The 27,721-nt window shown below is 32.9% G+C and overlaps 1 protein-coding gene across 7 annotated transcripts; it reads left to right on the plus strand.

Moving 5' to 3' along the window:
• Positions 1–27,166, plus strand: LOC108556880 (piezo-type mechanosensitive ion channel component). Of its 7 annotated transcripts, none has more exons than XM_017913166.1 (33): positions 1–268; positions 1,831–1,913; positions 13,933–14,795; positions 14,946–15,095; positions 15,496–15,628; positions 15,688–15,803; positions 15,939–16,332; positions 16,761–16,951; positions 17,008–17,156; positions 17,214–17,485; positions 17,547–17,866; positions 17,929–18,219; positions 18,273–18,474; positions 18,533–18,791; positions 18,845–19,030; positions 19,083–19,573; positions 20,345–20,410; positions 20,612–20,751; positions 20,852–21,037; positions 21,579–21,660; positions 21,716–21,876; positions 21,938–22,029; positions 22,955–23,062; positions 23,709–23,976; positions 24,037–24,197; positions 24,308–24,430; positions 24,490–24,621; positions 24,672–24,831; positions 24,884–25,098; positions 25,155–25,440; positions 25,494–25,923; positions 25,983–26,463; positions 26,523–27,166. In XM_017913166.1, the coding sequence occupies exons 2-33, from the start codon at positions 1,850–1,852 to the stop codon at positions 26,812–26,814; spliced, it is 7,464 nt and encodes a 2,487-aa protein (XP_017768655.1). In that variant the 5' UTR covers positions 1–268; positions 1,831–1,849; the 3' UTR covers positions 26,815–27,166. The 7 variants fall into 7 exon arrangements, with proteins under 7 accessions (XP_017768655.1, XP_017768657.1, XP_017768658.1 ...); XM_017913168.1 differs by having other exon boundaries at positions 24,684–24,831; XM_017913169.1 differs by having other exon boundaries at positions 20,852–21,010.
• The last annotated feature ends 555 nt before the right edge of the window (positions 27,167–27,721 follow it).

Consider the following 27,721-nt stretch of genomic DNA (forward strand, 5'->3'; position numbering starts at 1 on the left):
CTCCAGCTGTTCATTTAGAAAGGATTGTAGCAGAACAACATCGGCCAGCAAATTAGTAAACCATTGAATTCGGTGCATCGAACAGTCGTCGGGGCGTCCGTTTTCCTTCTGTACGATGATGACCTGTTCATGAGAAGTTCTGTGTTGCAATGTGATGTTTCGTAACCATCAGTGGACAATCCCTACATTGTTTTAGATATGACTGTTAAAACTGTATTCGCATAACAAAAAAGAAATATATAGAAACAACAACAAATTTATGTTAATTGTAAGTTGCTGTTCATCCCACACGACGACATTAGATACATGCACTATTTTTGTTATTGGAACGCACCGGTGAATCATTAATAATAACCCTCCTCATTGATTTCTTCACCTGACATCAAACCTACAATGTTATCTTATCTAATATAGAATTTATACAATTTAGTGCGGTTTCCTCAATAGATTTTTCTTTAAGGATTGTGACGAAAGGGATTTCTTATAAATTATTATTTTGATTAAACGAATAACAATCGCGTTGCCGAGTCCATTAGTCCAGATTTGATTATAATTCAAGAACATGCGTTTATTGCAAATATTTGGAAATTTGTTTGATTTACATCAAAGAAGTCCGCTTTTGTTTGGAAAAACGGCGAAGTTTATTATCTATACGTTTTGTTATTGTTTACACATTGTCAGATCGTGGCACATATTTTTTTGTTATTCGGCGTTTTATTTAAGAACATTTTTTTTTTGAAACTCTGCATGCTCCGCCACCACTTGCGTAAATATATTTATAGTTATCCAAAAATAGTTGATTTCGGCAATAGAGTAGGAAGCTTCGAGCGTTTCATTATTTCAAAACTGCAGAAATAAATAAATAATTGTGAAAAAGGAATCAATAAATCTGCGAGTTTGTTGGTTTTAAATTGACAAAGGTGTTATTGTATTAGAAGGAAATTAAGTAATGCGTTATGTCTGCTTTATTAATGGGTCTTTTATATCGCTGATCTTTAACCCGAACGCATGGAAGAATTAAGTTAAATTTATCTTATTACATTTCGCCTTTTAGTTCAATCAGTTATAATGGAAGTAATTTTACGAGTTTCGTTTAAATTACCAAGTAATTTCACTCCAAAGTTTAATTGAATAAGACAATGATGCTGTTTCGTATATGCTTTAAATATAAATAATATAATTTTAACTTATTCGAATCAATTATTTATGAAATAAGTTTCAAAAGTATTTGGAAAAATGTCAGATTTTGATTTATTAACATTTTTTTAAAGTTAAGAAATTTATTTTCGTTTCTAATATAAACTAGTTTATATGTTAGTTTTTGAATTACTAAATTAAATGTCTTTAAACGTCAAGTAAAATCAGTGACAGACGATTGCTTAACTTTCAATTAATCTGACAGTTAAATTGTGTTTGATTGTATCAATTGTGAAGTAAATGAAAACGAGGCGACGCCAGGTGACGTTTAAAAGTTAATTGATGTTTAACGCACGAGGGATTTCGAGGTCGATGACCAGCAGACAGGGGAAACCTCATAACAAATACAATTAAAATCTGCAAATTTATATATTTTCTTTTTACAAACTTTAGTTATATTTTAATGAATAATATAAAAGATCACTATAATTTTAGGAACTATGCACATACTGAACAATATTACAATTTGAGTATAGAGGAAAATATTTCCGGAATTTCACCTGCTGATGATTCATTGTTTTGTATGATTAAATAAGGTTATCTATATGGTTTATTTAGTGTTTAAATTGTTATTTTATTTATTGTAATAGTAACATTTGATTGGATTCGTAGCTAACTTTGATGTTATTTCAGGTTTCGGAAAATCCCAAACATGGCCAACTTTTTAGTTTGTTCGGCCCTATTCAGGGTCGTCATGCCCTTGATTCTGTTAACGTGTAAGTATAAATCTGTTGTTTTTTTCTTCCATTGTTACTGTTGTCACATCCATCAAATTTACGAAGAACCTGTACCTCATTTGAATGATTAACCAAATACGTTTTGCATAATTAATACGATTTTAGCGTGTTTGTCGCTTATCCTATTAACTAATGATGCGTGTCTGCACGTAAATTAATTCAAAACACGTGTAAAAAAATATTATCATCATTTGTGCGCGCAATTTGGACTCCACCGGACGTACATTATGTTGTGTTTTTTTTTCATCTCTCTTCCTTCTGTTGAATTTATTTCCTGATTCGAATTGTTTTGCCATGATGCAAATATGATTCTATTATAAATTCAAAGAAGGCCACCGAACGTAATCCGTCTGGAATTTAGTTGTAACGAAACGACCAAGGCCTTTTACAACTCTTATTTATTTACTATTTACGGTTGTTATTTATACTCGGAGATAGTAAATCGCGTTCAAAATGTTCGAATTACTTGGATTTAATTGTAATTGCATGTTGCAATTGTAAAGCTAAAAATAAACATGATACACACTAATTTATCAAGAGTATAAAATAACAATTTATAATTTTAAGAAAATCTCAAGCTAAGATGAATTAGAGGATCATTCCAGACTTTCTGAATGAATATGATCATTTGTAAAGTGATAGTTTCTAAAGAAAGAAATGTGAATCATCATTTTCCATATAAAACTTGAAAGGTGTCAATTGTTAAATAAACATGATACACACTAATATATTAAGAGTATAAAAGTTAACAATCTTTATAATTTTAAGAAAATCTAAAGTTAAGATGAATTGGTGGATAGTTCCAGACTTTCTTAATGAATATGATTATTTGTAAAGTGATAATTTTTAAAGAAAGAAATGTGAATCATTATTTTCCATATAAAACTTGAAAGGTGTCAATTGTTAAATAAAGGTGATACACATTAATATATTATGAGTATAAAAGTTAACAATCTTTATAATTTCAAGAAAATCTCAAGCCAAGATGAATTAGTGGATAGATCTAGACATTCTGAATGAATATGATCATTTGTAAAGTGATAGTTTCTAAAAAAAAATATGTGAATCATTATTTTCCGTATAAAACTTGAAAGGTGTCAATTGTTAAATAAACATGATACACATTAATATATTAAGAGTATAAAACTTAACACTCTTTATGATTATAAAAAAAATCGTTAAGTTAAGACGAATTAGAGGATAGTTCCAGACTTTCTGAATGAATATGATCATCTAAAAAGTGATAATTTCTAAAGAAAGAAATGTGAATCATTATTTTCCGTATAAAACTTGAATTGTGTCAATTGTTAAATAAACAAGATACACACTAATATATTAAGAGTGTAAAAGTTAACAATTTTTATAATTTTAAGAAAATCTCAAGTTAAGATGAATTAGTGGATAATTCCAGACTTTCTGAATGAATATGATCATTTGTAAAGTGATAATTTCTAAAGAAAGAAATGTGAATCATTATTTTCCATATGAAACTTGAAAGGTGTAAATTTTTAATTCTAACAATTTTGTTTTCTTCCTCTTAATATTTCCAGTTAACAAAATTGGTAACTTTGATTATTCAATTTTTGTATTATGTTTTTAATTAATTTAAATGTTACGTCTATCTATTTTAGAATAAAGAAAAAAAACTTAGGAATTTATGTTGAAATATCTGGAACATCTTCATTTAAGAGTTGTCAAAAAAGTGAATTACATTGATATTGAATTCCTATTTGTCATTGAGTATAACATTACAATAACTATTCTATCGACTAATCTCACAGTTTTAATTTAATTGATTAAAAATAGTAATATTTATATCAAATGTGTAACACTTTCATTTTTTTATCGTTCTACTATAATATTATTTAACTTTATACTTATACTTGACAAGCTGTCAAAAATGAAATCCATCATCTAAACGCGATGCTTAACTTTTTCGTAAGCTGTCAAACGTCAAGAATCCAATTGTGTCAACCACCATTTATTTTGTAACCTTCAGAGTAATGAAAATACGAAATTTACTTTATTTAATCAATACTTTTTAAGTGTATAAGTTGTTTTTACTATCAACTGTTAAAGTTCGAAATTGAGCGTTTTGGAACTAGTCCATGCATTGTAATTCGAAAACAAATTGCTCTTGGCTAGACTTCCTTTTCATATTCAAACCAGATTCTTCTAATAATATCAGTTAAAGTGAACGTTTTCATAAAGTCAGATACATTTTTCACTTATAACGATTTTTCTTTCAAATATATTTTGCTAAATTTGTTGGAACATTAAGGTTTTAATTTTTGGTACAAAAGGAAGGAAACTTTTGTTAGTCGCAGAACGTGCAATAAACATATTACAAATACTTATTGATAGCCGTTATCGTCGTTCCAAATGGACGAAACATGAATATTTCCATACGTTCAATGCTGCAGACGTAGAATAATACAGAAAAGTTCTTATCACGAAGTCGTCTGCAAGAAACTTCCTGAAAAACAGTTATCTTTGCTCGTTGCTTAAAGTGATTCAACATTGAGTCACAGTTTATGCATTAAATGTAATAGAACAAAGTACAAATTCGTGGAAATGAATGGTTTGGAAAGTATTATTAAATGAAAAGGAGGAATGGCAGGAAGGTGAGACTGTGCTTGATTGTGAAGAACGTAATAGGGTCAGGGCCGGTTCAGCCCATGTTGGGCACACCTCGCATCATCCCCATCATTCGTGATTAACGAATTAGCACTAATCTTTCGTGACAATTGAATTCTACTCTGTACATAATGATTGTTCATATTTATAAATAAGTTTGTTTTCACTCATTGTATATAAACTTAATGACAACAAAAACATACAAATATCAATCGAATCTTAAAATTTGGATTGTTTACTAATGTTACATGATGAATCCAAGTGTTTCGGGATGTACCTCAAGGTATGATACTTGAACCAATTTTTAAGTTTATTTGTTTTTTTTTTTAATTTAAAACTATTCTACAAACCTATTATTGTTAATCGTTTTTCCAAATTGATCAAAGAAAATTGGACACTTTGATTCGTTGACAAAATAAGTTTATTTTTCTTAAAGAAAAATAGCGAACAAAATAGTACCGTTTTTCAAATTTATAAAATTGGAAAGAATAGTAAAAATTAACTTTGATTGGTTGACAAAATTGTTGCAAAATAAAATAATTTAAATATAATCCACTTAAAAAACATAAATCAGTGTTTCTTAAAGAAAATTAGTTAAACAAACGAAAACATTAGTGAAAATTGAACACTTGATTGGTGAACAAATTAATATTTTTTAATAATTTTTCAACTTTTTAAGAAATATAAACCAGTATTTCTTAAAGAAAAATAGTTAACAAAATTGATCCATTTTCACTTAGTTTGGCAAATGAAAAGAATAGTGAAAATTGAATACTTTGGTTGACAAAATTGTTACAAAATAAAATAATTTATATTTTATCCACTTAAAAAACATAAATCAGTGTTTCTTAAAGAAAATTAGTTAAATAAACGAAAACATTAGTGAAAATTGAACACTTGATTGGTGAACAAATTAATATTTTTTAATAATTTTTCAACTTTTTAAGAAATATAAACCAGTATTTCTTAAAGAAAAATAGTTAACAAAATTGATCCATTTTCACTTAGTTTGGCAAATGAAATGAATAGTGAAAATTGAATACTTTGGTTGACAAAATTGTTAGAAAATAAAATAATTTATATTTTATCCACTTAAAAAACATAAATCAGTGTTTCTTAAAGAAAATTAGTTAAACAAACGAAAACATTAGTGAACATTGAATTGGTGGACAAAATAGGTGACATATTAATATTTTTTAATCATTTTTCAACTTTTTAAGAAATATAAACCAGTATTTCTTAAAGAAAAACAGTTAACAAAATTGATCCATTTTCACTTAGTTCTACAAATGAAAAGAATAGTGAAAATTGAATACTTCCACTTTTTAAGAAACATAAATCAGTGGAAAAAATATATCTTCAAAACATTTAAGTGGATTTTACAACATTTGAAATGACATCGACATGATAATTATAAAAACTTGTATGAAAATAAAAGCGACCACGTTAACAAAATGCGGTTTCCACGAAGATTAGTGCGTGCGTGTATTTTGGGTCGATGATTTTACTCGTATTTCTACGTAAATTTCAGAAATGCATAAAAAAACACACGACGCGTTAGTTAATTTACGTTTTCGAAGGCATGCAAATTACTCAGTTACAATGATAACTATATTTTTTCCAATTCTCTATAAATAAACATGATGCAACCGGTCAATGTCTTGATAACAAGTTTCATCGCTATTTATAAAAACGGTCTCGTTCCGTTTAAATAAACTAAAACGAAACTATATTAAGCAATGACTTATCGCAAAAAATCTGCATACGTTCATTCACAACCATTTTTTCGCCGCGGTTTAATAATTGTCGATTTCATCAAAGAGAGAACGTGAAACGAAATTCGTGTATTTCTCCATGTGAAAAGCAGGAAAAGGTCACAAGGTCAATGATAAAAAAAACAGTCATAATATACGCGAGGAGACGACATTCTCAGTGGAAATAAAAATAAATTAAGTGTTGTAAATTTTTGGGAGGTTTCCGTTCCAAAAGGCCAAGCTCATGGCCTTTTTCCGTCTTCTAAAACCAGAATAGCGTAAAGCACATTTTCGTTGATTTTTATTTTTTTTTTTGTATATTGGCGGTGGTGATTTTATTTTTGTTGCGGTGCGTCCACACCCTCCAGCCTTTGTGCACGCACGGGGTTGAAAATGCGCTGCGGTCCCTCAAATGCCACGCGAAAAGGCCCAAAAACTCGGTCAACAGGAAAACTGGGTCGTGGCCTAATTAATTGTGACTCGCCCGAAGAGGAAGGAGAGCGAAAGTTGATATGCACGAGACTTCTATTGGGATCACGCATTAAGAAGAGTCTTTGGTGTCTTCGAACCATTAAAAGCAACATTTTCATTTACCGTTACTCAATGATGAACTTTCATACATTCACAGATAATCTACTTTACATCTGTTCATCAGTATAAACTAATTTTCTATACCATTTAGCAATTTATTTAAATAATGTACTTATAAACAATCTGCAAAATTTCTACGGGTTTAAATTATAAACTGCGATCTTTTTCTACATTCACAATTTTCTGCAATATAAACTAATTTTCTGTACCATTTAGCAAGATAATAAACTATCCGACAAATTCTAGTTTATAAAATATAATCTATTTCCAATTTTATAGTTGCTGTTGTATAAAGTAATTTCCTATTACATTTAGCAAACAATTTAAATAATTGTTATGAACCAGGGATGGAAATACATTAAAATGTTGTAGTTGAAATGTTGAAATTTAATTGGTTTTACATAACTTTATTCGACTATTCTTTTCTTCTCGTATCAACTAAAACTTTCGTACCTTTTACTTTGTTACTGGGCCTAATTCTAAAAGAATTATTCAACTTTCAAAGTTAATTATTATTAACAATGGATGGGACTTGTGATTGCATGTATGGCTTTATTTGTAAATTGATGATTAAACCCGACTCAAGTCTCTTACAATTGTTAATATCAATCAATTAGGGTTCTTTGTGGAAATATCTTTGTGTGTAAATATGCTCTTATAAAAGTTAGACGCAACAGAATGTATTTTCTGACAATCTATAAAAATGCAACAACTCTAAAGGATATAAGATGTGATGAAGAAAATATTACCTTTTTTCAGATTTAAACTTCTTCAAATCTTTGGAACCTTCAGATGCGAAAAAAATGTTAAGAAAATTGAACAGTTGGACAAAATTGGTCATAAAATTATCACAAACTAAAATCATTTATAATTTTTCCACTTTTTAAGAAACATAAAGCAATGTTTCTTCAAAAAGTGAAAAAATATTTAGTTTTTTGACAATTTTGTTATAAATTTTTCATATAAAATTATTTATAATTTTACGAAATTAGTGATAACATCGAATAATTATTAAAACTGGAAATAAAATAAAAGGCTGAGTTTTTTTCATTTCTTCATACAATTTAAAGCTACATTTCTAAATATTCATCTTTTTTTTTTTCTTGTTCATTCATACATGGTAATATTTAATGGGTGTAACGTAATATCCTGTAAAGTTGGGCGTAATGTTTAAATAATGTGAGAAATCATCAACAAAATTACGTAATTTTTTAATTACGAAAAATACGAATGTTAGTATTTCATATTTATACATAATTTTCTTAATATTTGATATAGTTTTAATAAAACTTCTTCTTTACAAATTAATTACTAACAAATATTGAATTCTTCTCTCTGCTTGAATCATTATAACATAATACAAATGTTGATAATTTTTAAGTTTACATACATTTACACCTATTCTGCTTTATATTTTCTACTAGAAAATATATATTTCTATAACATTTTCATATGAAATCAAGATATAAACTTTAGTAATTAATAATTAGACAAAAATATTTCAATTTCTATTTGAGTACAGTAAAAATGTATCTTTAGTAATTACTATTATTCAATATTTATAAATTTCATTTCATACAGAAAATAATGTAATTTCCTGACAATTTCAGCATTTTTTTTTACTGTTATTGATAGATGGTCACTAAACTTGTACACATAATTTATAAAAAATAGTTTAAATGATGAATTGATATCCTGACTTGATGATCTTTATATTTGCTGCTACAAAACGTGTCTTTCTATACCAATTAACAAATTGTTTAAATAATGAACATATAAATTGATATAATTTACAAACCATGAAGTCTTTTGTTTGGTTATTAATTATTAACAAGTTGTGTCCAATCTTGATTACAGTATATAAACAAACTACGTATAAGAGACCTCCACTTAGGCTGATTCTCTTGTGAACGCTTAATCATCAAATTCTAACTGTAGCGAATTATGTGATTACGTATTTTATTTTTTATTCAATCTAATTATAATCCTACTCTCATTTTTACCTTTGAATACATATTTAAAATTTCTCGTTAATATCATAAAATTACGAATTCGAAAAATAAGAAAAAAAATTACATTTTTTACTATTATATATTAATATATAATTTATGTTATATTTCAACAAAATTTTAAAATGATGAACTGATTTTTCATGAACGAAAGTTGTAATTTAAAAAATGTAAATTTTATATCATTGTATTCTATTGGGTTTACTCAGGAATCTACGATTTCTTCACCAGATTTTTATATAAAAAAATATTAAGTGATAGATTAGTAATAAGTCCTAAACGAATTTGTTACCATCTTGGACTCAGAGTTCATTAAAAGCTTTTTATATTGAAATACCAAAATACCGTTAATATGGACCAGTTTTGTGTTCTTTTTAAACTAATATTTACACGTAATTTATTTTATATTTGCTGTTACAAAATGAACGTTTATTCCCAAATAATCAAAAAAAAAATGTTGAAGTTATATCAATAAAATTACGAAAGTTCTAATTTACAAAATGTTAAAGTTAATACAACCAACTTAATTAATGCGTTAATAATCACGCATTTTATCCTAAAGATTCTTCTAAAGTCATGATACTAATAGAAATCAATGGTATCAACTATCGAATTTCGTTTATTACAACTTTCCTATGTTATTTTGATGTAATTCTATTTCGCTTTTTTATTATAAAGCAGTGTTTCTCAACCTAATTTCCGTGCGACCCAACATAATTGTTTCACTACGGACTAATTGTTTATGAATTAACTTGGTTTGACGTAAGCTGACAGCTGTCATTTTACGTTATACAACATTCAACAAAAAGTTTAAATAATGATAGATCTTCAACATATAAATTCTACTTTATAATATGTTCAATTTGAAATGTGTCCATTCATTTTATCTCACGCACTAAAAAACATCTTTGTTTTTTGGTACATTCGGTCAGGTCCATTAAAAAGCATCATTTCGAAATACCGTTAGAACCGTTGCGTGCGTTTTCCTGTCCTCTTACACAGTGAACGCGCGTTCGGGTCGATACAAAGATTATTCGTACATAATAATCCACATGCAAACAACGTGGGAAGCTTTATTAATTTAACAAACATTATCGCGATCTGTTGCATAATACGTGAGGCGTGCAATTCCATTAACTCCTAGTTGAATCATCACATGTATCTCTCTTTTAATTAATAGCATTGAATCGTATATCACAGTTGTTTTTTTTACACGAATTCGATACAATCTTTTCAGTTGTAAATTACGTTTTAAATTTTTATACAATTCTGATACAATCTATTCAATTCCGAAACAATAGTTTTCTTTTATTGTTGACGAAATAAACTTCGTTACGTAATTGATGCAATTTATCTTAAATAGGTCACCATAACTAATTACAACAAGTGTACGGAATAGTTCGAAGTGTAATCTCTTGTAGATTAATTGACCGACAATTAGATTAGTTCGAGTCATTTGATCTTTGACCTTAAAAAAAATAATATTTTAGTTTCAAACTGATTTGTTTAAATAGTTTTATGTAGTTTATATTTAAATTTGAAATAGTCAAGTGATAACATCTTTAAAAGAGAAATCCGGTCTGTTACATGCAGGAAATCAAATTAAAATAAAATTTAATTGATTTTAGAAATTTCGTAAAAGTTATGAATTTCTGAAGATTTGTAATATATTGATGAAATTCTGAATATATTGATACTTTTGGAATCAATAACATATTTATTTTAATACTTAATTACTGCTGATTTTTTCTATAATAATTGTAATACAACAAATGTAAAAATGAATATGATCAAGTGAAATTGTGTATATTATTCTTTACAATGTTTTTTTTTAAATTAAACCTTTTAAGAAAATGATAGCACTTGAAAAGTTATCAAAGACAAGTAAATAACTTGTAAAATACAGTTATTTTTTTTTACAAGGACGAAACTTTAACATAATCTTCCTTTTAATTATGATTTCCTGTTTTTTTCTTTTTGACTGAGTCACATTTATTTTATTTCTTCTATTGTTTTTTTTTTCTTGAATCGTGAATGCTTTGGCATTTCTATGACAATTTACATCACATCCGTCAATTTGACGTTTATCCAACATTGAACAATGAATCAGTTCTAAATAAGTTTAGCAACGCATTAAATGTTTCGTTTGGTACTTAAATATGTCCTTAATTAACAATGATGAACATACAAATACTCAGGTAATTATTCAATTTAATTATTTTGTAGTTATTATTGTAATATTTTTATGTAAGTTTAGAAACATTTTTTTATACATAATAATCCACAAAAATTATAATATAAACCAGCGTTTCTCAACCTATTTGTCGCACGATCCAATATATTTTTTTGTTATTATGCAGCGACTCAATTGGTTATAATATTAACCAGTTTCAGTCTTTGACATTAGATGACAGTTGTCATTTTGCGAACCATATGTTGAGAAACGCACATATAAATTATATAAGAGGATGCAATTTTATTAACTGTTTATAATTGTTTAAAAACAGTTCCTATAGGAATATATGAAATCAATGAATATTGTAGCTAAATGTTGAAATAATCGATCCTGCATATTGAGCATTAATCCCCTGATAAGATAATAATAATTATTTCGATTCGAGTTTCGTGCTTGGGTAGGGTGTTGTTTTTGGGTAACATTTTTGCGTATCGTTTCCGCGAAATCCGATATTGCATGCATTACACTTATTTCCGGCCTCCTCCCTACGAACTCTCCCTTTTTTTGTGTGTGTGTTATAATTTACATTTGATTGCACGTCATGTCATTTATATATGGGACATGGCAACCCTGACATGTTAGACAAGACCTAAATGTTTGGCATATGCCTACTTAACGCGTGCTAATATTGAAATACTCAAACTTTATTCGTTTATTGATTATCTTTTGTATACTATATTTGTGTCTACCGAATTATTTGTTGGATAGAATCGAAGATGGAAATAATTCGTATTGGAATGACGAACGGTTTGCGTATCTTTTTATGTCGAAGGTGTGTTCTTTCGTGGGGTTGGATTTATTGATCGTTTGTTTGAGTTAAGGTGAAGGAGGTGGGACGAAGGGTTGATTTGTTTTTACCATTTGGGGAAAGTTTGTCTGCGATAAAAGGTTATTGGCAGGTTTTACTATCTTGGTCACGAGGTGTGGATGCTCCGAAATCATGAATGGGCATCGTCTGACGATTGATTAACCTTGGCACTTCTCCCTCGCCTTCGCGAATTCAATTCATTAAGAACGATTTCGCTGTTCTCCTTTAATTAAATTGGAATTGACTACAGCAAAACATAATTATCGAAGCTAATAATTATTGAAGCAATTAATTACACAAAACGATTATAAATGATTAACGTGAAAGTAGTTTATGGATTCTGTGCGTTTAATAGAAATAATGTTAATAATTCGCAGTTTTTTTTTTTGTAAAAAACGGTTCTTGGTATGTTTATGATGCGTTTTGAAAGGTTTGCAAAGGCGTTTGTAAATGTGGGCGGTGAGGTCATCGAATTCACAAGAACTGTTCGATTATTCGACGATATTTTATTATTTTATCTCAGTAGGAGTATATATTATGGACTTGAATATACAGCTTTGTTTCTTATGTGGTTCAGACAAACGTTTTTACTTTAGTACGACTCATATGAAAGACATTTTTGGTAATAGCCATCTTGAATAATAGTTGCTTTTATATAATTAATGTCCACAAATTAACCAATGTTGCTAAAGATACATTATGGTTGCTATGGTTTTTATGACAGTTAACGTCATGACATCTTTTGATTGATTCTCCATTTGCCAATTATTAGCAATTCACCCCAGTTGATCAGGGTGTGTTGTAAATACTATAACCCTCAATGTTGTTATGGGTACTTTTTGGTTGCTACGAACGCCACCACCGTTGTTAAGGACGCTTCATTATTAAGTTGTCAAATATTATCAAACAAACCATGTTTTTTTTTGCAAATACATGGACAAATTACTTGACAAGTTTGTACAAGTACTTGTAAAGTTCAGAAAATAATTACAGAAGTTTACTAATTTTTGTTAAACTTATATTTATATTAGAAATATTATATACTTATTACTGCAATTAATATGGGAATTATACAAGAATAATAAAAATATTAAAAATAATTATATTTAATTAATTATGTAATATTACAACTATGGATCAACTAAAGATACCAGATAATGTAGTGACATAATTTTTCAATTGTCTTGTGCGTTGTTGTTAGCACAAATTTCTGCTGCGAGAGTCAATGAGCTCAACACCATACGAAATTATAGGACTTGTTCATGTTAAAACATCTGTCACACATACATTGCCCACTTGCCAATGCTGCATGACAACAGTATATAAACAGTTATTGTTTCACATCTGAATATTTACTTGTTAATGTATTGTTTGTGTTATGTAATATGTATTAATCTAAAACAATGCAGTTGTTGTCAATTTCTTTAAAAATATATTTATTAACGTACTAATTTAATTATTATATATATTACAGCTTTAAGTAATGTTCAAATTATTTTGAATTATTAAACAAAAACAATAATGAAATCTAATTACTAATTTACATAAAGAACATAGACAATAAAAGCAGGAATTTCAGATGTAGACGTGTAATTATTATTTACAGTTTTGATTTATACTTGATAATTACTCCAGTTGTCTGAAAAAAAAACACATTAATTTTCTTAGTGTATGTAAACATTAATAGATGCGTTTATTCTAGTTGCATTAACATTGTTAGGTAATCAAGTTGTTACACTAAAATTTAATTTATTTGATATTGAAGATCTTAATATTGTAAATTTTGATATTATTTGCATTAGTTATCTTTTAACAATATTTATTGCAACACTACAATTACAGTCAAAAGAGAGTAATGCAATCATTTTTGGTTGAAAAATAATGGTAGAATAGAAATAATAATTATCTTATCAATTGAGTAAATGTAATATGCATATGTTAATTAGTCTTGTATTTGTTTCAGGTGTTGTATTCAGGCCATGCATTTTATCGGGCATCTACCTGTTATTCACTTTGGTGTCGGCTTCGGTTCCCGTTCCGACACCGGAGACGATGAATGGAGCCACCGGAATATACCTAAAGATACTGATAATGCTATCAACGCTGACCGGTCTCGGCCAGCTAATATTCCAATGCCTCCTCCTGTTAAAGTATACACCTTACGGTGAGATCCTCAACAGCTGCGGTTTCCTTGAACGTCTCCTCCGACACGCTGGATTCGTACGTCTGGACCAACTGGACGTGCAGAACATCCTCGTGTGGGTCACCCCTGAGGTGGTAATGTTCCTAGCCTCCATCGCTTTCTTCATAACTTTCAAGAAACTTGTGATGCCAATCGAGTCGCATTCTGAAGAGGAAGGCGTTCCGCAGAGAGAAGAGACTCAGGTTAAAAATGGAAAAAGCAACTTCTTCTTAGCTATGGGGAAGTACCTGACGATCCTCGCGTTCTGCGTCGCTGCAATTTTCAAGCCCTCGGTGATCGGAGGGTTCTACTTCTTGGTGTTCTTGTCATCAGCCACTTGGTGGTCCTGCAACAAGCAGTTGGCCAAATGTTTCGGCGTAGTTCTGAAGATATGCATGGCCGTCGTTATTTGCCACATCTTCACACTGTACACCTACCAGACGCAGTGGCCTCAGGAGTTCCTAGATCCGAACAGCACTTACGCCAGGTACTTTGGGCTCTCGGTGATGCTGAAGGTGAATTGCGATGAACCTCGAAACTTCATCTACGAGGAAACAATTTGGACCGATTACGCAAACGTCGTGGCCCTTTTACTTCTTTACTTCATCATCGCCATGGAATCGAAGCAACTGCTCCAAGCTCAGGTAAATTCATTGCATCATTTCATAAGCATCTTCTGATGGGCATTAAACCATAGTATTAATATAATAATATTACCTAAAGTTGTTGCACCGTAACTAACTAACATCTTGTAATTTTACGATTGTTCGTTCGTCATTGTTCTTACCGGAAAGCCGGCCAAGAAGCAAGGGACATTCTCGCGCTTGGAGGGCAGCTTTAAGGGGCCTCTTAGCCGCCAGCTATCCCAGAGATTGTCTGACAGACGTCTCCGGAGATCTGGCACCAGTAAAAACCGTTGGCAGAGCGCCACACGGAAAGTTCGCGTAAGGAAAAAAAGAGCATCCACATTGACACACCTACCTTACTACACACACAATCTCTCTCTTTATTTACCTTTATTTTATATTTATGATTAATTTGCAACTTCTCTTTACCTCGTTTGTTTAATAATTTACTTTTTTGTCTATTAATTACAGTTTTATTTTATTTGGATTTTATGTTATTATTATTTTTTTTTTGCTTTTGCTTTTGGTGCAATTCTAGAGTTCTAACCCGCTGATTGAAGGGATTGTTGGCGAGTCCACGCCCGTATGTATCTTTTATTTTATATTTTCATTTCACTTAAATTTTATTTAATTTTGGCCTCATTAACAAACAAATCTTCAATTACTTCTTTCGGATTTCTTCGGGATTTGGTTCGTTAATGTTTGTTTTGATGTTTAGCTGCTGCACAGAGCCGGAGCAGGGCAAAAGTACGGACGTGGCAAGGGAACCATACTTCAGGATTCAACTGGAAGCGTCATAGTGAACAATGAAGATGCAATGGATGATATTCCCATGGAGAATATAGAAAATGGTAACGTGCTAAATGGTATTTTTTTGCACATGGTTTGAACGTTTTTCCTGTTTCAATAGGAAATGGAGTGGCAGATGATGAACCTTCTATATTCGAGCAAACCGTTTACATTCTTGAATCAATTCTGCTCTTCGTCATCAGGACGTCATACATTGCTACCAATATCATCATGATGGTAAGTACATTGAAAAATAGTAATTTGTAATCTAAATTTACTAGTCGTATTTGAAGGGAATTATAGTATATTAGATCATTTAACTTAGGCGTTAAATTCTAAAATTACAATTTTAATAACATCTATATGTTTTAGGCATGGAGTATCACATACCACAGCTGGTTAACATTCGTGCTTCTTCTATGGGCGAATATTCTGTGGATGGTGCCCAACCAGAGGAAGTTCATGTTGCGTTCGAGTCCGTTTCTGGTGCTGTATGCATGGTTCCTATTAATTTCCGCTTACATTTACTCGATGAACCTCACCGACGAAGAACTGCCCGTAATCATTTACAACATCGATCTAGCCCAAATAGGTTTCCAGAAGATCAGGATAATGGCTTGCACCCCGCTTTTTATCAAGTGCCTTTTCACGACAATGTTCTGGATCACCCTCAAGCAGTACGTGAAAGAGCGCGAAGATGCCAGAAACATTTCCGTTCTCGCCGATATGACGGCTCCTCTCCAAATTTCCGTCGGTGCCGTTACCGGTAAGACTACCAAGCACAAATCGTCTTTCTCATATTTCATATTATTTCGCAATTTTTCGCTTTGTACAATACAACCGAAACAACGTTATTTTGAATTCGCTTCTAAATTTTTTTCTGTAGATAATTTTTCAAAATTTCGTGTAAATAGTGACGATAATTTCGGATTGGTTACTAGTTGCAGGAGTCGATGCTCTTGCACTCAAAAATTTTAAATGTAAACAACAAGTGTATCCGGAAAATTTGAACGATCAGCCGCAATATTTGGCGCCGTTCAATGAGCATGGAGCAGATAGTATCTCAGCAGCAGGTACACGTTTTGCGAAATATACCTTCAAAGAGATTTCAATCATTCAAATTTATAAATTCATATTTCATAGAAATAAATTAGTTTTTTGTATTTATCCACTAATGAGTATTTGTAACTTTAGATGAAAGCACGAAGAAGAAGGATAAGGAAATACTGACGAGATTCGGAAACGTAGTCAGAGGTATTCTGACGCGCTTCTGGATCTGGATTGTTGCCATCACCTTGTTCTTCGTTGCTATTACCGGGGAAAGAATGACCAGTTTCAGAATCCTCTACATGGCGCTGTTTTTAACCTTCATCTTAAGTTTTCAGGTAAACTTTGATGAACTATTTAGGCAATAAAGATTAAAGTAAATTTCCAATTTTAGGTTTCGTTCAGAGCTTGGAGAAAAATCATGTTCGCCTTCTGGATCACGGTTATCGTTTATTCCATGTTAATTTTAGTACTGGTCTATACATATCAATTCAATCATTTCGCCGATTATTGGAGGGACTATCTCCATGTTAGTGAAGAACAGTGAGTAACATTAAAATTAATAATATATCATTAAAATAATAATATTGGTGTTTTAAGACAATTGGATATCGGGTTGGAAAAATACGATGCTAAACAATTGTTCGTGCGATTAGTGACACCCACATTCTTCGTCATAATAACTGTGATACAAGTCCACTACTTCCATAAGGATTTCCTGGAATTATCGAAACCAAATTATGGAAATATTATGGACACAACTAAGTCCGAGGCGAATAGTTCAGCGCAGGGTGGCATCAAAATGATGGACGACGATGATGAAGAGAACGAGGATGGTCAATATTCGAATCTGGATCTTACGGACATCGAAAGTATGCAACAAAAATATTGATTATTGCAATGAATACAATTACAAATTATACAATTCCATAGATGTGTCCGTCAAAGTGGTCCAAAAGAAGTTCTACAAATTCCTGACTTTCCTCTACGAAATTTGGAATTTGTGTCTGCTCTTCTTGGAAATTCACATGCCCAAATTCGTGCTGCTCATGGCTATGGTTGTGTGTCTGATGGACACGTGCGCTCTCTACTTAATAGTCATAGTCTTCATCGTATTAGGAGCTTCGGTTGGAAAATCGATGCTCAACATATCGATCTACTGGAGTTCTTTCATCGTCTCGATTCTGATGCTCCTGAGGATGGTCTATCAAATCAAGTACATCGATCACGATATTTGGAACGTCAATTGCACAGTATGGATGATTATCACAAAAAAAATAACATTAAACTAAATTAAATAAATCAATTTTTATAGGTAAACGATAAGAACCTTTCTATGAACGATGCTGAATGGTTGGGATTCAGGAAAGTCCCCAACGGCCGTGACTTACCCGAAATGGTCAAATGGAATATCGTGTTCATCATAATCGTAACCTTATGGTGCGTGCTCAAAGTGCGACAGATAAATTTCCGCGCGATGGGCGGAGATTTCTTGGGTCGTCCCTTCTTCATGTTCCCGCACATCAAAGTCGGCGATTCTCATAGAAACCTGAAAACCTATTTGAAATATTTAGCCAACTATTTCTATTACCGTTTAGGTGTCGAAGTAAGTGCACAAATAACCAATATAACCAAATTCATTATTAATACAATTTACAGATTTCCTTGATTGGAATCGTTGCAACTATCGGATTTCGAATGGACATGTACGCATTGATGTACGCAATTTGGCTGTGCATTCTGTTCTCTCTCAACAGAACTACAATGGCCAAAGTGTGGAACGTCTTTTTAATATTTATAGCATTCGTTATTTCCATTCAGTACATTATGGTCATCGGATTACCTCCCAGTCTGTGTATAAGTAAGTTCAAATATCAGAAAAGAAGTTGATCAGACGTTTATAAATCATTTTTTCAAAGGTTTCCCTTGGGATTCTTCTGAATTCTTGCGAAGGCTTCAGGAGTGGGCGTATCTAATGTCAGCAACGACTCCGCCTCCTGCCAAGAAGATTATGTGCGACTTTATCTTATTACTTCTCGTGTCCAGACAAGCTTTGGTCTTCAGAATCGAACGGAGGTACGGAGATGATTATACTGGTGGTTCTAACGATAGTATAGTTCATAACGCCGAAGACCAGAATTTCACCATTCCGATTCCGGACTTTGTAACTTACAGCCGGTAAGTTTTGAAGAACTACGAAATGTGCATATGTTAAATTACATTTATTTCAGAACGTATTTGGACATATTAAAGAAAGCTGTATTCCTTCCCTTCATGTGGATTACTTTGGCCATCGTCTTCTTAGCCGGAACTAACCGAGTTAACTTGTTCTCGATCGGATATCTTCTCGGGTCGTTCTACTTCCTCTGGCAAGGATCCGACATCTATTTAAGACAAATACCGAGAATTATCCAGAAGTATATGCATTAATATTCATTTTGATCGAAATATTAATACTTTATATTATAGATGGAACGTGTTGATTTCGTACAACGTAGCTGTTATTACAGTGAAGGCATTGCTGCAGTTAATTGGATGTATCTTTATAGAATATCTTGAAGCTGATTGTTGCTGGTTGATTCAACTTTTGGGAATTAGCTGCGTGCGAAAGTTCAAAATACCTGGAACCAACGGGGCTTTTGATGGAAATGATTGTACAGTCCCACCAGAATACATCGGTTTAGCTTGGGATGGAGCATGTTTTGCCTGTTTGGTATTTCAAAAAAGACTCTTCCAAAGTTACAGCTTCTTCCACATAATCAACGATAACAAGGCGTCAGCAATTTTGGCAACGAGGGGAGCAGAGTTGATCGAAGAGTTGAGGCAGAAGCGGATGGTCGAGCAAGAGGAAGAGGAGAAGAAAATCATTGAGAAGATCAAGATGAAAATGGATAAGATCAAGGCCAATCAACAGAAGATTTTAGGGCCAAACTATCAAGATTCTGAAAACCATTATGTCGGTAAGTTTCGGTTTGTTTTTATTATATGAATTTGACTATTATTTTTATTAATCCAAAACAATAATTGGAATTGTTGAATAAACTTGTTACCCCAAATTGCGTCAGATCGTCCTCCGTTAGCTCATTGCACCTCAATGTCTTCGTATACCTCGGCGACGTCGGCAACAACTCCGGCCGGATACCACACCCCCATCGAAGAAGAGGAGGAGCAAGACGGAGATCCCGCCCCCTTGACTCCTGCCGCCGGTTCTTCCTTGATCCAACCCAACGCACCTTCTCCGTTCTCCGCTATAAATTCGCTCGAGGGTTACTTGGAACCTCAGAGGATGTCGTTCAGTTCACCTCCGAACTCCGAGCTCAATCCCAGACCTCCGTCACCCGACGAAAGTTTCCCCGTGTTCTCCCCGCCCCCTTACGACGACGCCCCGCCCTACGCAGAGGCCGTTAGCGACGAACAAACGACTGTGATCCAGCGTCAGCACAGTTTGGGCCCTCATTGGATGGCCGGAAGCTTGGTCACGCCCCGACAAAGCGTCATCTCATACTCCTCCCGCTCTCCGATGAGTCATCACACATGTAATTCCCTTCAAATTATCTAGAGTGTGATCGAAAAGCCGTACATACTTGCTTGAAAATGTACATAGACTACACACACTCTTGTCTCCACCACCTTCTTCTGTTCTATTTTATGTGTACAAACATTATTATTATTATTCGTTTAGTTCTTTATTTATTATTTGGTTCCGTTTCTTTTTATATTTTTGCTTATAGATTCAATTTTTCCTAAATCTAATAGGCCCATGTACAGAAGGAAGGAGCCCAAGCATTATAAAGCCGGTAATTTTTTTTTTCATGTTTCAATTTCATAAATTCAAAACGAAATGAACATTTTAAATTTTGAAAGAAATGTGTAAATATAATGTAAATACTGATTGACAAAAGCATGAATTATAAATATAATAAAAAAAACAGCTTTGCATGATCAACTTATACTGAAAAAGGATATATTTAATCGAAATTAAATTACTTTGTGTGTAGCCATTCGTTCCGGAGATTATTACATGTTCGATGATTTGGATAATGAAGAGCTGGATTTGATCGAAGATAACGTTCCAATTGATGAGGACGACGACGAAATTAAGGCGAGAAGGCGGAGCAAAAAGTTCACACTGGGCGAGGTAAGTTCAGAATCGACAACCATTTTTTGTAATTACTCAAAGTACTTATCGTGTTTTGGAGATGATAGAGAGCGTTTGTTAAATTTACTAACATTTCTAGTTGCTAAGTGCGACATTGAAGACGGACGTAGGTACGGCGATTAGGTTAGAAGGCGGAGGCGTGGGCGTGGGCGGCGCTAAGAGAAGGGTCAGCCTACCGCCCCAAAAAAGAGACACGGTCGACTCGCAATTTTCCGCGCCACTCTCAGCGCCACCTGCCGTGAGTTTCCGCAAGGAAAATGTTCAGGTTTTTCTTTTCCGAACAAATGCACACTATATAAAACACGACTTTCTGTTACGTCACATTATCACATCTATGTTTTCAGCCATAATTATTTTGTTTTACACCGTAATTAACATGTCTCCGCAGGCTACTTTCTTTTTTCATACAATTACGGAACATTTTGCATGGTATCTAAGCCAACTTTATTTTTTTTTATACTTTTCTAAACATAGATATCAAATGATCAAAATGCATGTTCACTGTTTATTTATTTACTATTATTATTTACTAGTTGCAGTTTCTTTGAAAATTAAAAAAAAATATTATTTTTAACTTTTATAACTATTAGTAGTAGTTGTCCAATTTTTGTGCATTTTTATTTCTTTAGATATTTGCTATTATTTTTTTCACAACAGAGATTTAAGTCAAATCTTTTGAATTAGCCTACAACTAATAGTTTGTCTTTGTTTACACTGCTTGAGCAAGTTTAAATAATGCTTATGATCAATTTAATGGGTTTTCAAAGAACTTTCCTAAATTGTGCAACTGTAATGTAATGTTTTAGGTTCACGTTAAGGATGAAGACGACGAAGATGAACCTCAACCAAGTACGAGTAGGGAAACGCAAAAAGATGCGGAAAGCAAAAGTAAGAATCTAATTCAATTATTGTAACTTCTTATTTAATTATTTTCAATTCATAGAAAGCAACGTCCACAAGTATCAGAAAATACTCGACTACGTTTTGTTCGTGTTTGCGTTCATCGAAAGTTTCATGCTCAGCGCCATAACGTATCTGAATAAGTACACCAAGGATTACAGATACGTACTTAAAGTATTGAGCAGAGAAAAGAAAATATTGAAGGTAAAAAAATAAATCTTTACAAATAATTTAAAGATATATTTTCGTTTTGATATTTTCTTAGGAGTCGACTGAATACAATGTGGGAATACGATTGAGTCCGAACTACATTTGGCAGCCTGCTAGCACTCATAAGGCTCTCCTCATGAAATCCGAGTAAGTTCTTATTTACCAATTTTATTGGTTCATCTTTGATTAGAGCAGAATTAGCAAATTAGATGTATGTCTTTCTTTTCCACGTGTAACTAGCGACGAGTCGTACTTAGTGACTCCTTCGGTGGGGACTTGTAGTCCCTCAGACTCTTACAGGGTTTCTTTTTGTGGACCCATACGTGAAAGGTGTGAATTTACTTAAAAAAAAAACTACAATTTCTAATCTTCTTTTCTGAACGCACCCTTTCAATTTTATTACAAAATATACAATTCACTTGATTCATTACAAAAAATAATCTCCAAATTTCTAAAGAGTGACTGAAAATGTTAATTTATTCTTAACTACCCTACAGAAAAGCAAAACATTTTATTACAAAACATAGAATAGTTAATGGACAAATTAGAAAATTTTCAGTTTATAAACATTTTCACTCACTTTTTTTCAAATAAATTTGAATTAACAGTTTCTTGCAATTTTTTAAGAAATACGTTCACAATAAGCACACTATTTTGTCTCGAAACTTATATTTTTGAAAACAAATTTCTTCGAATTTAAAGTTGAAACCATTACAAGAATATATATTTTTTGCGTAGTATAGATTTTAGTAGCTTGAATCAGGGTAACTTGTAACATCAAATTTGTGAAAACGTTCAAGCGAAATAAGTAATCAGACAAATGAACTATTTTATTATTGATTAAGGAAATATATGTTGTTAAATTATAGTCACAAATCTTTAAATTTGATAATTACTGAAGTTGTAATTGAACATTTTCACAAAGTATAGTATTATTATTTTTACTGCATGTCTATTTTTTTACTGTAATTTTAGTTTTGATGAGATTATGTACTTGATTTGTCGAGTACCGTCCCGAAGTATGTTGTTATATTAGTTAGTAGTTTGTTCTTCGTGTGGTTTGTGTATTTAGGATGCCGGACACGCTTAGCAGTAGCATCAAGAAGACCGCGGATAGCGACGAGTCTGACACTAAACCCATTGGGACATCGCCCCTGCCCTACTCAGCAGAGCGGGACAGGTACTAAACAAAGAACAAGGGAATCAATAACATTAACAAATTAACCGATCATCATCATTTCACTGAAATAACTCGTTGAAACGCATGTCTAGAACGTGCAGATCACCTAACTTAATTTAATACTAGATTAGCAGAAGTTAGAAGAACTTGTTCTTATAGCTTCAACACTAAATCAAAGGAATATCGATCCAATGAAAACAATTGATGATATTCAAGTTTTCATTTGGTTGATACCTGATTTCACGATGTTGTTGCATACACGAGTGATGAGATTCAAATGCTTTTGGTAACATGAGGTTTTGCTTTATTCTCGAATGCACGAAGTAAAAGAAAAGATTTAACAATTGTTTTGGGGATAGTTAATAGATTCGTTGTAGTTTAGTGGGCTATTGTTCTGTGTGTTTGGCTGTAGGCGCAAGGCAAGTGTTTACACCATCCCAGAGATTCGAATCCTGGCACCGAGCATGGAAAGGGGGCTCGACTCGCCCGGAAGGTAACGAAACCCAAAAAGAACTAAAACATGCATGCTTTTCATCCGCTTTATTAATCTGTACGTGAGATGAGAGAGATAGGAGGAGGAGGATGCGCACCGTTTTCGATCGTTTATTTTTGTTCGTGTTGTCTTATTTTTATGTTGCTTTCGCAGCAAATCGACTGGAAATGAGATCTACGAGTACGACACCGGCGAGATGTCTTCCTACGATCAGCCGACCATCCTGCGATTGATCCTCGCCGTTTGGTACATCATCCTGAGTCACTCCGATCTCTTCTGCTACTTCATCATTTTCCTCAACCAGATCAAGAACGCCACGTTCATGTCGTTGCCGTTACCGTTGATGGTCTTCTTCTGGGGCACGTTGACAGTTCCTAGACCTTCGAAAACCTTCTGGGTCACCATCATTGCTTACACTCAGGTAAACACATTACTCAGGAATATATCAGGAAATATAGTTTAACTTTGATTCATTTCACAGATCATCGTTGTCATCAAGTGCGTTTTCCAATTCGATATTCTACCTTGGACCAGCAAAGATTACTCTTCCAACATCAATTCTGCCAGTTTGATTGGCATCGAGAGGAAGAAAGATTACGCTGTTTGGGATTTACTTTTATTGCTTGTAGTCTACTTCCATAGGTATGTATGCTTTTTATAAAATATGGTCATGAAATGATCCAAATCCATCTAAAACAAATTCCTGATTTTTCAAGACTTTCCTTTCGCTATTAATTTTTATTTTTATTAAGGTATATGCTCAAATGTTTGGGTCTTTGGAAAACGACCTTCGTATCAATAGCGGCATTAGCCGATGGAGAATACAGCGTCGAAGATGGTGAATTAGTTCCAACGTCATCTGATCAAACTTTGCAGTAAGTCTTTCTTTCGATAAGCATTTAACAAAGACATAAATTATACGTTATGGTTGTAGACATTCAGTCTCCAAGAGAAAGGAAAGCGATTTGGAGCAATTGGTCGACGATTCCGAAACAGAGGAAAGGGTGGAACTGCGATCGATCGAACTCTCGCCTCAAGAAATGTGGCCGGCGTCTCTACCCATGGTGTAAGTCTACAATAATTCACGATATCATTTTAAATAAAATTACAAAATAGATATTACTCTAGAATGACAAAGTACGTGGATTCGATGAAGCATTTCTTTCAACAACTCTTCGATCCTGGATCACGTGTAGCCACCGATGTGTACTCTTACATGTTCCTCTGCGATTTCTTCAATTTCTTCGTTATCTTAATTGGTTATTCTTCATTCGGGGTAATTAAATTTACATAGATTAGTTACAAATATTTTAATATTGAATCCGTAGACGCAACAAGGAGATGGAGGAGTATCTTCGTATATAGAAGATAACAGAGTACCAGTGCTTTTCCTTCTAATGTTGATATTGCAGTTCTTGATTATCATAGTGGATCGAGCGATTTTCTTACGCAAAAACATCTTCGCCAAAATCGTGTTCCAGTTCTTGCAAATACTTATACTGCACATTTGGCTTTTCGTCATTTTCCCAGTAATTACAGAAAGGTAATTTCACACATTCAATTAGAAATACTCATTGATTTAATTGTGTTAATTTATAGGAAAATCAATTTAGTCATCCCTCCTCAGATGTATTACATGGTGAAATGCTTCTACCTGCTTCTCTCGGCATACCAAATCCGCTCCGGTTATCCATCCAGAATTTTAGGAAATTTCTTGTGCAAAGGATACAACTACGCGAACATGTTCTTGTTCAAAGGCTTCATGCTTATACCATTCCTGTTCGAGCTACGAACAGTCATGGATTGGATGTGGACGGACACTTCGATGACGGTTTTTGATTTCATCAAGATGGAAGATATTTTCGCTCACATCTTCCAATTGAAGGTTCGATCCAATATGTTAACATTTAACTCGATAATCATCATTGTTTCTTATAGTGTACAAGGCATATTGAAAGCGAATATCCACAACCGCGCGGCGAAAAGAAGAAACCGTTAATCAAATACTTTATGGGCGGTGGTCTCCTGGTCATCATCATCGGCATCATTTGGTTCCCACTGGTCTTCTTCTCGCTAGGAAACGCTGTAGGAGAACCTAATCCACCGTACGACGTGACCGTTGACCTGAAATTAGGACCTTACGAATCCCTGTACCGGATGACCGCTCAAACCAACAACATCTACAAGTTCAAAGAAAACGATTTCCACGTGTTCCAGCAACTGTTCACCAAGCACAAAGGGGCGCAAACGTTTTTATCCAATTACGAGTATTCAGATTTGGCAGCCGTTAAATTGAGCGGAGATTCCGCTACGGTTTGGAGCATCTCGCCGCCGGATCACGATCGACTCGTCGAAGAAGTTGAATCAAGTAAAACCAATTTCCTTATTATTAATATTAACAGTAATAATGACTATTTTTACGTGCAGATAACACCTTGACTGTGCATTTGACTTACCATATATCGCACAAGTCGAACTCGAAGGAGGACCCAGGCATCATGAGGGATGAAATCAAGCTCGAAATCCCTGCGTTCGAGGACAACAAGACAAATCCGATCAGACAGAATCTACTGAACATGCTCAAAAAGAACAAAAGCGAGCCGGTTCTATTAACTTACATCATGCCGAAGTTCGTGAAGGTGACCAGTCGAGCAACGGTTCAAGTACTAAACCAGTTCATGCTGAAAGTGCAAGACGAGAAGGACACGAAGTTGAGGAACATCACGCTGATGTTGGAGAGCGATCCGAACTCCGATAAGGTTTGGTGGAATATCCTTGAGCAGGTCGACGATCAAAATTATAAGCACATCCTGCAAAACCTCCCGTACGCGGACAAAAACAGTTTCATCATCTACACGTTCAACGATAAGATATTCCCATCGACTCTGAGCATAATAACTGGAGGAGGGTGAGTTTTTTTTTACAAATAGTAAATTTAATTATGACTTACACATATTATTGTTACAGTATAATCGGTTTATATACCACTCTTGTATTCGTGGCGTCGCGTCTGTTGCGCGGATTCTTCTCGGAGATCTGCTTCAAGATCATGTTCGATGATATGCCGTACGTGGACAGAGTCCTGCAACTCTGCCTGGACATCTATTTGGTGCGCGAGGCCAGAGAGTTCTGCTTGGAAGAAGACCTATTTGCCAAACTGGTCTTCCTCTACAGATCACCTGAAACACTTATCAAATGGACTAGACCCAAAGAGGAGCTCGACGATGAGGATGATCCTGAAGGCGACGATAACCAATGATCGTTGCGTCGCGTTGTTTCGATTAGCTTCAAACGTGAAAGCTAAAACGCAAAAAAGATCTATATATTTTTGTTAATTCATAGATACTTACTTTTTAAAGAAGAAAGAGAAAAAACAAACAAGAAAAACATGCTTTTTAAATAATTTCTATTTATGTAGCTTCAAATTCGTTCAAGCTTCGTATTCTGTTTTTTATCCATTATTTGATGTATACATTTTATTGCGCTCTGACGAAATACTAAAAAAAATATCACAGAGCCTCTCGTGCACTTCTCTTCCTAGTCGGTATAATTATGTGTATAAGATGATAAAAAGAAATATGATGAACTCAGGTTTGAATCTTTATTTTTGTGCAAACAATTTTATATGTTACTTTTTTAAATATATTTCTGTTTTTAATAATACCTTTTTTTTCTATCCTTATTCCATCCTAAATAAGTTCAGAATTCATTGACAGTATTATAAAAGAAAAAACAGTGATTTAGTGTGTAATTTTTCTAACTTTTCAATGTGATTCTTATATAACTAAATCTTAATACACAATCCTAACACCTAAAGGATTTATTATAATGAATGGATTTTAGGTAATGAATGAAACAAAGGATAACAATATTGAAAACACTATGTTTTTTATTTAATTAAGTTTACAACAAGATCTTACAATCTGGCTGAGTTAGGATTTATTACAATTAACACTCGGTCAAGTGATAAAAAGTTCTCAACTTTTTTTTCCAGAAAACAAACATCTACAGCTTTTTTTTTGTAATAAATGAAAACTTATTTCTAGACCACCCGATATTTATACATGTTATACAAAATAAGCCACTCTTGTAATTCATTATAATTATATACAATTATAATACTTCGTTGCGTTGTTCTCATGTTGGACATGGCAAACACTTTACAA

This window comes from Nicrophorus vespilloides, unplaced genomic scaffold (assembly GCF_001412225.1).
Source record: "Nicrophorus vespilloides isolate i.1.1-1 unplaced genomic scaffold, Nicve_v1.0, whole genome shotgun sequence".
In the NCBI taxonomy this organism is placed as follows: Eukaryota; Metazoa; Arthropoda; class Insecta; order Coleoptera; family Silphidae; genus Nicrophorus; species Nicrophorus vespilloides.